This window comes from Heptranchias perlo, chromosome 5, assembly GCF_035084215.1.
Source record: "Heptranchias perlo isolate sHepPer1 chromosome 5, sHepPer1.hap1, whole genome shotgun sequence".
Lineage (NCBI taxonomy): Eukaryota > Metazoa > Chordata > Chondrichthyes > Hexanchiformes > Hexanchidae > Heptranchias > Heptranchias perlo.
In genome coordinates this window covers 24,339,816-24,353,766 of record NC_090329.1, presented here as the reverse complement: position 1 = coordinate 24,353,766, position 13,951 = coordinate 24,339,816, and the positions used below count along the sequence as shown (strand labels likewise).

The 13,951-nt window shown below is 44.8% G+C and overlaps 1 protein-coding gene across 1 annotated transcript in view; it reads right to left on the bottom strand.

Annotated features, from left to right (window-relative positions):
• The window catches only part of disc1 (DISC1 scaffold protein), a 125,116-nt gene that overhangs the window by 89,582 nt on the left and 21,583 nt on the right, over window positions 1-13,951 (bottom strand). Inside the window, exons 2-4 of the mRNA XM_067984145.1 lie at window positions 12,402-13,468; window positions 5,674-5,743; window positions 527-683 (exon numbers count right to left, since the gene is read on the bottom strand). Of these exons, the coding sequence (XP_067840246.1) occupies window positions 527-683; window positions 5,674-5,743; window positions 12,402-13,468 (1,294 nt within the window). The remainder of the gene's footprint in view (window positions 1-526; window positions 684-5,673; window positions 5,744-12,401; window positions 13,469-13,951) is intronic.

Sequence of the window (13,951 nt, the reverse complement as noted above, 5' to 3'; positions counted from 1 at the left end):
TCCAGAGGGCTATGGATGCTCAGTCGTTGAGTATATTCAAAACTGAGATCAATAGATTTTTGGACTCCAAGGGAATCAAGGGATATGGGGATTGGGCAGGAAAGTGGAGTTGAGGCTGAAGATCAGCCATGATCTTATTGAATGGCGGAGCAGGCTTGTGGGGCGATATGGCCTACTCCTGCTCCGATTTCTTATGTTTTTATGTTCTCTTCTAGGCCCCAGCTACTGGCAAGTGATGGCAAGGATCAGCATGCCCCACAGCTTGCAATGGAGCCGCTCCTTGATTCAGAGACCCTCCTTACAATTAGCTTCACCAGAGAAACCCAGCAGAGAGGGAGAGCCTACCTGTGGGTCCCAATGGTGGCAATAAAATTTACGTCTAAAAAAATTCAAAAAAATTTCTGGTGTAATTAATTTTTTCTTTAAAAAGGACTCCCCTCAGAATTTCCTTCTCCCTTTATATACACTGACTTTTCTTTCCAGTTTTGCATTTTATTCAGATAATAGAGTAATGTAAAGGACATACTTATTTAAGAGACTAAAGTTCTGGTGCTCAGCAACTTGTGCTTGAAGTTCAACTTTTTGCAGAAATCTTGCAATACAAGGATGGTAGGAAGGCAGCTGGAACTTTAGGGAACTCTTCTCTCTTATTAACTCTGCTAACTTCTTGTTGAACTTGTCAGCTACAGTAAAACCAAATTATAATTTTAAAACTGTTAAGAGAACATTGCTATTCTTCATAAAATGAAAACTAAGTCTCTTCACAACAATAAAGATTGTGAGACAAACTAAGGTTTAACTCTAAGCTGCTCCACAGTTGTTTCTTATGTCAGTATGCAAATTATCAAAAGCAAATTAGACATAACTGTTCACAGCACAATTTTCATCAGTTCCACAAAGCAATTATAGTTTATGGCTAACTAAATATATTTCACCAATAGAATAGCCAATTTAGCATGAAAGCCTTCTAAAGCTCAGAGCAGATAACTCAGAGCAGTATTGGAAAGGCACGACTCCAGTGTCATAGTCAGCAGCATTTAGAGAACACATCCAAACAAAACAGAGAAGTAGAATGGAGCCCTGCAGAGGTGGACGTCACAGCAGGTCAGGATAATGATTGTACTCTGTGCATTTTGTGTGTTCTTTGTGGCTAAGTTCAACCAGTTTGCATTATACGATCTCAGGGTTTGTAATTAAGTACACTATTTTTTAAAATTTATTCGTTCATGGGATGTGGGTGTCGCTGGCGAGGCCGGCATTTATTGCCCATCCCTAATTGCCCTTGAGAAGGTGGTGGTAAGCCGCCTTCTTGAACCGCTGCAGTCCGTGTGGTGACGGTTCTCTCACAGTGCTGTTAGGAAGGGAGTTCCAGGATTTTGACCCAGCGACGATGAAGGAACGGCGATATATTACCAAGTCAGGATGGTGTGTGACTTGGAGGGGAACGTGCAGGTGGTGTTGTTCCCTTGTGCCAGCTGCTCTTGTCCTTCTAGGTGGTAGAGGTCGCGGGTTTGGGAGGTGCTGTCGAAGAAGCCTTGGCGAGTTGCTGCAGTGCATCCTGTGGATGGTACACACTGCAGCCACAGTGCGCCAGTGGTGAAGGGAGTGAATGTTTAGTGTGGTGGATGGGGTGCCAATCAAGCGGGCTGCTTTATCTTGGATGGTGTCGAGCTTCTTGAGTGTTGTTGGAGCTGCACTCATCCAAGCAAGTGGAGAGTATTCCATCACACTCCTGACTTGTGCCTTGTAGATGGTGGAAAGGCTTTGGGGAGTCAGGAGGTGAGTCACTCGACGCAGAATACCCAGCCTCTGACCTGCTCTCGTAGCCACAGTATTTATATGGCTGGTCCAGTTAAGTTTCTGGTCAACGGTGACCTCCAGGATGTTGATGGTGGGGGATTCGGCGTTGGAAATGCTGTTGAATGTCAAGGGGAGGTGGTTAGACTCTCTCTTGTTGGAGATGGCCATTGCCTGGCACTTATCTGGCGCGAATGTTACTTGCCACTTATCAGCCCAAGCCTGGATGTTGTCCAGGTCTTGCTGCATGCGGACTCGGACTGCTTCATTATTTGAGGGGTTGCGAATGGAACTGAACACTGTGCAGTCATCAGCAAACATCCCCATTTCTGACCTTATGATGGAGGGAAGGTCATTGATGAAGCAGCTGAAGATGGTTGGGCCTAGGACACTGCCCTGAGGAACTCCTGCAGCAATGCCCTGGGGCTGAGATGATTGGCCTCCAACAATCATTACCATCTTTCTTTATGCTAGGTATGACTCCAGCCACTGGAGAGTTTTCCTCCTGATTCCCATTGACTTCAATTTTACTAGGGCTCCTTGGTGCCACACTCAGTCAAATGCTGCCTTGATGTCAAGGGCAGTCACTCTCACCTCACCTCTGGAATTCAGCTCTTTTGTCCATGTTTGGACCAAGGCTGTAATGAGGTCTGGAGCCCAGTGGTGCTGGCGGAGCCCAAACTGAGCATCGGTGAGCAGATTATTGATGAGTAAGTGCCACCTGATAGCACTGTCGACGACACCTTCCATCACTTTGCTGATGATTGAGAGTAGACTGATGGGGCGATAATTGGCTGGATTGGATTTATCCTGCTTTTTGTGGACAGGACATACCTGGGCAATTTTCCACATTGTCGGGTAGATGCCAGTGTTGTAGCTGTACTGGAACAGCTTAGCTAGAGGCGCAGCTAGTTCTGGAGCACAAGTCTTCAGCACTACAGCTGGGATGTTGTCGGGGCCCATAGCCTTTGCTGTATCCAGTGCACTCAGCCGTTTCTTGATATCACGTGGAGTGAAGCGAATTGGCTGAAGACTGGCTTCTGTGATGGTGGGGATATCGGGAGGAGGCCGAGATGGATCATCCACTCGGCACTTCTGGCTGAAGATGGTTGCAAACGCTTCAGCCTTGTCTTTTGCCCTAACGTGCTAGGCTGCGCCATCATTGAGGATGGGGATGTTTGCAGAGCCTCCTCCTCCCGTTAGTTGTTTAATTGTCCACCACCATTCACGACTGGATGTGGCAGGACTGCAGAGCTTTGATCTGATCCGTTGGTTGTGGAATCACTTAGCTCTGTCTATAGCATGCTGCTTCCGCTGTTTGGCATGCATGTAGTCCTGAGTTGTAGCTTCACCAGGTTGGCACCTCATTTTTAGGTACGCCTGGTGCTGCTCCTGGCATGCACTTCTACATTCCTCATTGAACCAGGGTTGATCCCCTGGCTTGTTGGTAATGGTAGAGTGAGGAATATGCCGGGCCATGAGGTTACAGATTGTGCTGGAATACAATTCTGCTGCTGCTGCTGATGGCGCACAGTGCCTCATGGATGCCCAGTTTTGAGCTGCTAGATCTGTTCTGAATCTATCCCATTTAGCACGGTGGTAGTGCCACACAACACGTTGGATGGTATCCTCAGTGCGAAGATGGGACTTCGTCTCCACCAGGACTGTGTGGTGGTCACTCCTACCAAAACTGTCATGGACAGATGCATTTGCGACAGGTAGATTGGTGAGGACGAGGTCAAGTAAGTTTTTCCCTCGTGTTGGTTCGCTCACCACCTGCCGTAGGCCCAGTCTGGCAGCTATGTCCTTCAGGACTCGGCCAGCTCGTTCAGTAGTGGTACTACCGAGCCACTCTTGGTGATGGACATTGAAGTCCCCCACCCAGAGTACATTTTGTGCCCTTGCTATCCTCAGTGCTTCCTCCAAGTGGTGCTCAACATGGAGGAGGACTGATTCATCAGCTGAGGGAGGACGGTAGGTGGTAATCAGCAGGAGGTTTCCTTGCCCATGTTTGACCTGATGCCATGAGATTTCATGGGGTCCAGAGTCAATGTTAAGGACTCCCAGGGACACTCCCTCCTGACTGCATATCACTGTGCCGCCACCTCTGGTGGGTCTGTCCTGCCGGTGGGACAGGACATACCCAGGGATGGTGATTGAAGAGTCTGGGACATTGGCTGAAAGGTATGATTCTGTGAGTATGGCTATGTCAGGCTGTTGCTTGACTAGTCTGTGGGACAGCTCTCCCAATTTTGGCACAAGTCCCCAGATATTAGTGAGGAGGACTTTGCAGGGTCGACTGGGCTTGGTTTGCCGTTGTCGTGTCCGGTGCCTCGTGGTCCGATGCCGGGTGGTCCGTCCGGTTTTATTCTTGTTATGACTTTTCGTAGCGAGATTTTACAACCGAGTGGCTTGCTAGGCCATTTCAGAGGGCAATTAAGAATCAACCACATTGCTGTGGGTCTGGAGTCACATTTAGGCCAGACCGCGTAAGGACGGCAGGTTTCCTTCCCTAAAGGACATTAGTGAACCAGATGGGTTTTTACGACAATCCGGTAGTTTCATGGCCACTTGCACAACTGCGCAAGTCACCAGCATTAATCCAGGTGATAATGTGAATGAACTGGGACGTGTACAGTCAGAAGCCCCAATTTTAACCCTGCACTGTGCAAGGTGGCAAGTCCCCATGATGGCATCAGCGTGAGGTTTGGGCAATTTTAATCCTGGCGGGCAGGAGCGGGCTTTCGGGAGGGAAGAGGCAGCTACTGGAGACCCAAAGGAAAGGTCCCCGGCACATAATTAAATGTCCTTATTCAACTGTTAGAAGCATTAGGAATAAAATGCAGAAATTGGAAGCAAACATCAAATGGAAATAGTGACTGTGTAAACATGGTTTAACTCAGAAGATGAGAGTGAAGAATATTCAGGGATATAGGTTGTTCAGAAAGACAGAAATGACGGGGAATATCGACAATGTAGAAGGTAATCTGGGTATCAAGGAAACTGGAAATATTTTAGGGGAAGGGAAACAAATGAAATAGTTCAGCTGGAACTAAAAAAAATCAGTGGACTAAGTTAACAATTGGGTATTGCTACAGGCACTCAGGACAAGTGAAGAAAGACAACAGCATGTTGGTAGGTTACAGGATATTGTACAGTTAATAACATTGTAATAATGGGTGATTTCAACCAATCTAATATGAATTGGAATGGCCAAATTTAAACGTGATGACAGAATCTGAACTGATAAATGCGGCACTTGACTGCTTCCAGATACTAGGCCCACAAATTACTGAATTTTTTCGAACTAATAAAGGCATACATGTGAACTCGCCATTATTTTTCCAGCAATCTCTGGGCCAATGTCATGGACTCGACTGGGAAAACTCACACCTAGAATGGGTTCCAACTAGCAATCGGGAAGGTAGCCACAATTTAGTTATAATAGAATCTCTAAAGATGAATAATATAATCAAATTTGAGATCTGACAATCAGTGCCAGTAAAGGCCAGGAAAGAAGTATGATTTCAAGAAAGCAAACCTCAATAGAATGAGGGAGGAACTAAAATAAATTAAGTGGGATATACTGCTGAGAAAGGGATCAGTCAAGGCAAAATAGAAACCCCAAACTTCCTCTCATTACAGGTTAGCCAAAATCAGCAGCTTGCCTTGAGGAGCATCATAGTTATGTATTCCATGTCACCATTATATTCACAGCCCATTTGTACAGCAACACAATAGGTCACTGAACTTTCCAGGCCTGATCATTATGAGGAAATTCAGCTCATATTCTCAAAAGGGAAGTAATTCCTGCACTAATATAACATTTTAGAATAATGCAATTAGTAATTATGAGAAAATCCAACAAGAGCTCACCTTTCTCATAATCATCTTCCTGTACAGCCTTTTTCTGAAGTTTCTTCAGTTTTAGGATCAAAGGCTGAAGCTACAGTTGAATGAAACAGAAAAAGTAGTATAGTAAAAGCTAGAGGAAAAACATACTTAAAACACAATATACGGGGACCAAGTTTTTCAAATACGAATTGTTTGACAACACAATATATTTGAATATTTCTGAGATTAATTCTTTGAGAGTGGTGAAGTTTACCACAACCAAACTTCAACCTGCTTGCATCTCTGTAGATCTTTTAATAATGAAAAGGAAATTTGTGCAGAACCTGTTTTCTGCCACTAGACGTTTATATATACAAACAAACATTATACACACATGCACAGATAGATATGCACTACATGTAACAAAATCCTAAACACATCTTTTATAAACACATTTATTATTTCTTACACAGATAAAATCGTCCCCCCTTTAGTGGCAGATTCTAGCTGTTGACGATACCAGCTTTTCTCTCCCTGAGGAAGCTTAAGGATAAGCAAAACGTCGGAGAAAAAAAGATTCCAGGCCGGAAAACTTACTGAATCAAAGAGTTTTTGGATAATCAGAGTGCCTGAAGTAAGGAGCGGACCTATTCGAAGTCGGGGGCGGAATGTAAAGAGTTCAGGGCTTCAAGGAGCGAGGTTAGAAAATCAAAAGTGACGTCAGCATAAGGGAAGAAGCTGATCAGCTGCTAGCTGGTGAGGTTTTCTTTTTCTGGTGAGTGTCATTTTTTAAAGTCTTTAGTTTATTTTTGTTATGTTTAGTTAATCTAACAAATCGAGGCATGACAGGGCAGCTCATACCCATGGAATGCGCATCCTGTGCCATGTGGGAACTCCAGGACGCTTCCCGTGTCCTGGACAACCACAGGTGCAGGAAGTGTGGTCAGCTGGAGGAGCTCGAGCAGCTTAAGAGAGTGCAGGCAGAGAGGGACTGGGTGACCGCCAGACAGACAAGGAGGGTCAGGCAGGTAGTGCAGGAGTCCCCTGAGGGCATCTCACACTCTAACCAGTATTCAGTTCTGAATACTGGTGGGGGAGAGGGTTCCTCTGTGGAGTGCAGAGCCAAGACCACAGCACCATGGGTGGATCAGCTGTACGGGGGGGTGGAGCGTTTGCAACCATCTTCATCCAGAAGTGCCAAGTGGATGATCCATCCCGGCCTCCTCTCGATATCCCCACCATCACTGCAGCCAATGTTCAGCCAATTTGATTCACTCCACGTGATATCAAGAAACGGCTGAGTGCACTGGATACAGCAAAGGCTATGGGCCCCGACAACATCCCGGCTGTAGTGCTGAAGACTTGTGCTCCAGAACTAGCTGCGCCTCTAGCCAAACTGTTCCAGTACAGCTACAACACTGGTATCTACCCAACAATGTGGAAAATTGCCCTGTCCACAAAAAGCAGGACAAATCCAATCCGGCCAATTACCGCCCCATCAGTCTACTCTCAATCATCAGCAAAGTGATGGAAGGTGTCATCAACAGTGCTATCAAGCAACACTTACTCATCAATAACCTGCTCACCGATGCTCAGTTTAAGTTCCGCCAGGGCCACTCGGTTCCAGACCACATTACAGCCTTGGTCCAAACATGGAAAAAAGAGCTGAATTCCAGAGGTGAGGTGAGAGTGACTGCCCTTGACATCAAGGCAGCATTTGACAGAGTGTGGCACCAAGGAGCCCTAGTAAAATTGAAGTCAATGGGAATCAGGGGGAAAACTCTCCAGTGGCTGGAGTCATACCTAGCACAAAGGAAAATGGTTGTGGTTGTAGGAGGCCAATCATCTCAGCCACAGGGCATAGCTGCAGGAGTTCCTCAGGGCAGTGTCCTAGGCCCAACCATCTTCAGCTGCTTCATCAATGACCTTCCCTCCATCAGAAGGTCAGAAATGGGGATGTTTGCTGATGATTGCACAGTCTTCAGTTCCATTCGCAAACCCTCAGATAATGAAGCAGTCTGAGCCCGCATACAGCAAGAGCTGGACAACATCCAGGCTTGGGCTCATAAATGGCAAGTAACATTCGCGCCAGACAAGTGCCAGGCAATGACCATCTCCAACAAGAGAGAGTCTAACCACCTCCCCTTGACATTCAATGGCATTACCATCGCCGAATCCCCCACCATCAACATCCTGGGGAGTCACAATTGACTAAAACCCTAACTGGACTAGCCATATAAATACTGTGGCTACAAGAGCAGGTCAGAGGCTGGGTATTCTGTGGCGAGTGACTCACCTCCTGACTCCCCAAAGCCTTTCCACCATTTACAAGGCACAAGTCAGGAGTGTGATGGAATACTCTCCACTTGCCTGGATGAGTGCAGCTCCAACAACACTCAAGAAGCTCGACACCATCCAGGACAAAGCAGCCCGCTTGATTGGCACCCCATCCACCACCCTAAACATTTACTCCCTTCACCACTGACGCACAGTGGCTGCGGTGTACCATCCACAGGATGCACTGCAGCAACTCGCCAAGGTTTCTTCGACAGCACCTCCCAAACCTACGACCTCTACCACCTAGACGGACAAGAGCAACAGGCACAAGGGAACAACACCACCTGCAGGTTCCCCTCCAAGTCACACACCATCCTGACTTGGAAATATATCGTCGCTGGGTCAAAATCCTGGAACTCCTTCCTAACAGCACTGTGGGAGAACCTTCACCACACGGACTGCAGCGGTTCAAGAAGGCGGTTCACCACCACCTTCTCAAGGGCAATTAGGGGTGGGCAATAAATGCTGGCCTCGCCAGCAACGCCCACATCCCAATAACAAATAAAAAAAAGTCACGAGGGCAATAGTGATTGGGGATTCCATAGTTAGGGGAGCAGACAGGCATTTCTGCGGCCACAGACGTGATTCAAGGAAGTTATATTGCCGCCCTCGTGCCAGGGTCAAGGATATCACTGAATGGCCGCAGAATATTTTGGAGGGGGAGGGTGAACAGCCAGAGGTCGTGGTCCATATCAGTACCAACGACATAGGTAGGAAGAGGGATGAGGTCCTGCAGGCAGAGTTTAAGGAGTTAGGAAAGAGGTTAACAAGCAGGACCTCAAAGGTAGTAATCTCCAGATTACTCTCGGTGCCACGCGCTAGCGAGTTTAGAAATAGGAGGATAAAGCAGATGAATGCGTGGCTGGAGAGATGGTGCAGGGGAGACGGCTTCAGATTCCTGGGGCATTGGGACCAGTTCTGGGGGAGGTGGGACCTGTACAGGCTGGAAGGGTTGCACATCAACGGAGCTGGGACGAATGCCCTCACGGGGAGGTTCACTAGTACTGTTGGGTGAGGAGGGGGGGCGGGGGGATTAAACTAATTTGGCAGGGGGATGGGCACCAGGATATAGCATTGGAAAGGGGAAACAAGGGGCACAAAGGATCAGGAGAGAAGGATACAGACAAGGTACATTCCAACGAGGGAGAAAGGGAGGGCAACTAAAGCCAGAGCTCCCTGGATAACAAAGGAGATAGAGAATAAGATGAAACGGAAAAAAGCGGCATATAACGGGTGTCAGGTTGATAACACAAGTGAGAACCAGGCAGAATATAGAAAGTTCAGAGAAGCTAAAAAGGAAATAAGAGAGGCAAAGAGAAAGTCTGAGAATTTACTAGCGATCAAAATAAAAGGGAATCTAAAAGCCTTCTACAGGCAGGTTAACAGTAAACGGGTAGTAAGAGGAGGGATGGGGCCGATTAGGGACCATAAAGGAGAACTGCTCATGGAGGCAGTTGGCATGGCTGAGGTATTAAATGAGTACTTTGCATCGGTCTTTACCAAGGAAAAAGATGCTGCCAGAGTCTCCGTAAAGGAAGATATAGTTAAGAGACTGGATGGGCTAAAAATTGAGAAAGAAGAGGTACTAGAAGGGCTAGCCATATTTAATATAGATAAGTCACCCGGTCCGGATGGGATGCACCCTAGGATGCTGAAGGAAGGGGGGAAATTGCGGAGGTACTGGCTATAATCTTCCAGACATCCTTAGATACGGGGGTAGTGCTAGAGGACTAGAGAATTGCAAATGTTACACCCTTGTTCAAAAAAGGTTGTAAAGATAAACCCAGCAACTATAGGCCAGTCAGTTTAACCACGGTGGTGGGGAAAATTTTAGAAACGATAATCTGAGACAGAATTAACAGTCATTTGGACAAGTGTGGATTGATTAGTGAAAGCCAGCACGGATTTATTAAAGGTAAATCGTGTTTACCAACTTGATAGAGTTTTTTTGATGAGGTAACAGATGAGGGCAACGCAGTTGATGTGGTGTATATGGATTTTCAAAAAGCGTTTGATAAAGCGCCACATGCTAGGCTTGCTATTAAGATTGTGGCCCATGGAATAAAGGGGGCAATAGCAACATGGATACACAACTGGCAAAATGACAGGAAACAGAGAGTAGTAGTGAACGGTTGTTTTTACGACTGGAGGGAGGTATGCAGTGGTGTTCTCCAGAGGTCGGTGCTGGGACCACTGCTTTTCTTGATTTGTATTAATGACTTGAACTTGGGAGTACTGGACACAATTTCAAAATTTGCGGATGACACAAAATTTGGAAGGGTAGTGAACAGTGAGGAGGATAGTGATAAACTTCAAGAGGATATAGACACTCTGGTGGCATGGGCGAACACGTGGCAGATGAAGTTTAATGCGGAAAAATGCGAGGTGATGCATTTCAAAAGGAAAACATGAGACGAGGCAATATAAACTAGAGGGCACAATTCTAAGAGGGTTGGAGGAACAGAGGAATCTGGGGTATATGTGCTTAAATCATTGAAGGTGGCAGGGCAGGTTGAGAAAGCGGTTAAAAAAGCATACAGGGTCCTGGGCTTTATAAATAGAGGCATAGAGTACAAAAGCAAGGAAGTCACGATGAACCTTTATAAAACACTGGCTTGGCCACATCTGGAGTATTGTGTGCAGTTCTGTGCACCGCACTTTAAGAACGATGTGAAGGCCTTAGAGAGGGTGCAGAGGAGATTTACTAGAATGATTCCAGGATGAGGGACTTAAATTACGTGGCTAGACTGGAGAAGCTGGGATTGTTCTCCTTGGAACAGAGAAGATTGAGAGGAGATTTGATAGAGGTATTCAAAATCATGAATCTAGACAGAGTAGATAGAGAGAAACTGTTCCCATTGGCAGAAGGGTCAAGAACCAGAGGGCATTGTTTTAAGGTGATTGGCAAAAGAACCAAAGGTGATATGAGGAAAAACTTTTTTATACAGCGAGTGGTTAGGATCTGGAACGTATTGCCTGAGGGAGTGGTGGAGGCAGATTCAATCATGGCCTTCAAAAGGGAACTGGATGAGTACTTGAACCGAAAAGATGTGCAGGGCTATGGGGATAGGGCAGGGCAGTGGGACTAGCTGGATTGCTCATGCATAAAGCCGGCATGGACACGATGGGCTGAATAGCCTCCTTCCGTGCTGTAACCTTCTATGATTCTATTCTATAGTCACATTGTACAACTTGAATTTGCTCCTGAGCCCCCAGCAGATGTTGCACAGAAAGGTTTCTAAGATTTCTTTGGCACCAGTGTCAGATCTTCATATGGATGGAGTATAGCAGTAGCTGAGTCAATTCAGATAGTTTGGTTATTCACTCAATGTACCTGATAAGAAAGAGGTCAGCCACACCATAGGGTCGCCTGTTGGTAAAGTGCTTCCATCGTGCCTCTAAGAAATTAACAGATTCCCTGAAAACTACTGATCACTGATGTCAAGCAGTGGAAAGCAGTGAAAGCACTCGATAGCTGCTCACCAAATCTTCCTTTGTGTTACAGATCAAGAAGAATTAATAAAAGTACAATTCACCCTCACTGAAACATTTTGTAATATGTGACAAACTGTGTGCCAAAATGAGTGTATCCTACTATAATAGCACAAAATGAATATAACAAGCAACAAAAAAAAATCAGTTATCTCATAACAAAGATTATTGCTAGAATCCATAGCACCAGAGTATCAATTTTTACAGATAGTCAATAGATGGCTAAACTGATGCTGTGGAACATACACAGTTCAGTTCTGAGATAGGAGCTGAATGACAGTAACTCCTAATTTTTCAATGTTGAATTCACAGCTTGAAACAATATCATAGAATCATAATGGTTACAGCACGGAAGGAGGCCATTCGGCCCATCGAGTCTGTGCCGGCTCTCTGCAAGAGCAATCCAGCTAGTCCCACTCCCCCGCCCTATCCCAGTAGCTCCGTAAAAAAGTTTTTCCTCATGTCGCCTTTGGTTCTTTTGCCAATCACCTTAAATCCACGTCCTCTGGTTCTTGACCCTTCTGCCAATGCGAACAGTTTCTCTCTATCTAGACCCCTCATGATTTTGAGCACCTCTATCAAGTCTCCTCTCAACCTTCTCCGCTCTTAGGAGAACAACCCCAGCTTCTCCAGTCTATCAATAATTTTACATCTAAATTATTAACATTAATAATGCCTGACCATATTTTTATTTTTTTCTTTAAAAATGAAGTAAATTTTATTTCAAAGAAGATAGGTTTGTTATGGCAAACAGTTTCAAAAGTTTTAGAAAATTCTAGGAGGATTAAGTGGTAAGGGTTTTAAAATTTTCTTGCTTTCTTAAGGGAAGGACATTGGTGAATTCATAAACATTTTGTTTCAGAACTTAACACTGCATTTACAACATAATGGTGCACGCAACATTGAACATTAACTATTTAGAGTACTCTGATAATACTAGCCTTTAACTTCATTCTGTTTTCAAGCAGGCAATCTTGAAGAATCGGTTCATACTTCCTCAGCAAGGAATTACATTTCTGGTCAAAGGCGGTGATGCTGCTCTCATACCCTGAAGTTACAGATGAACCAGCAGAAGAGCCATCAGAAGAATCAGCCGAACACAGAAATGGAATGTCTGTATCTAGTGAGAGCAAGTCATAACCCTGAGGCCTGTCCTTTGATTCTGTGTCTGTGCCAAATTTAATGTCAACACTTTGACAGACATGCAAACAAGGGGTCTCAACATCTTCCCGTAAAGGTTTGGGGCAGAACTGCTTTGTTGCTAATGTACTAACATCATACCGTCTCACATGTGGTTCAGCTTTGGGAAATTGTAAAGTTGAAACAAATCCATTCTGTTGCAGTTCATCTTTACTGTCAACATTAGAAATGCTACAATTTAATGACATTTGTATGAAACTGAAGCTGGAAGTGAAGACATTAGCTGAATCTACTTTTTTGTCTATGTCCCAAGGCTGCAATCTTTGCAAATTTTCACTATCCACTTGTTTATTTGCACTAGTAACAGCTTGTGGCTTGGTTACATCAATACCATTTTCCTTTTTACACTGTGTAGGGCAAGCATCTTGTTTCTGTAGACAGCCTGTTGGCAAATGCTTGGAGTAAGTATTAATTCCAGTGTAACAGGAGCCATCACAACTGTCAGTCCATTGACAGTTAGAATCAGGAGAACACCGAATGCTTTCTGACATGATCATATTTGGCCTGGAAGCTGCAACCACAGCACTTTCTGCAGGTAAGTGATTTGAAGCGGTATTTTGATGTTCTGCAATTTTGTTTTCCCTTTGGTGCTTAAGATTATGTAAGCAGTGTCCCTCCAGTTTATTAATATTAAAAGGCAAGTCTGTACAAATCTTTCTTTCATTTTTGACATGTTGTGATACCAAATGGACACCAACAAGAGTGCGGTGATTTAACCTTTGTTCCACATCTTTCCTCATGTACCCTGGTCTCTTTGAAAGTTTCTTTTTGCAAGAATTGACTCCAGTCACTATTGAAATACAACGATCTGAGAAAAAGAAAAAACACATTTTTTTAAAAAGAAAATCAGATACATTGTTGAGTAGCTGCTCTCAAATTCAACTCTTCAATTAATATTGTGGAGTATCGACCACAAACAGGGAGATAAAGAACATCGTCTCTACAGATAAAAGCTATGCTTCAGTTACTTAAAAAAAAAATCAAAACTGGAACTGCTCACTTCAAATAATAAGAAAATATTCTAATATTTACACACACAAGTACATGTGAATTACAGAAATTAAATCATTTGCCACAAGACTGTGCAAATCACAAGCATTACTGATGCAAGTTATGTTAGTCACACATAGTTTACTTCTGTAATTCACCATTAGAGTTTTATTTTTCTTGGGTTTTATAGTTCCTGTCTCAAGAATGCGACCTCCATGTGCCATTCTCCCTCTTTAGTAAGATGAAGCAGAAAAAGGGGGCTTATGTCAGATGTCAGGTCGATAATACAAGTGAGAACCAT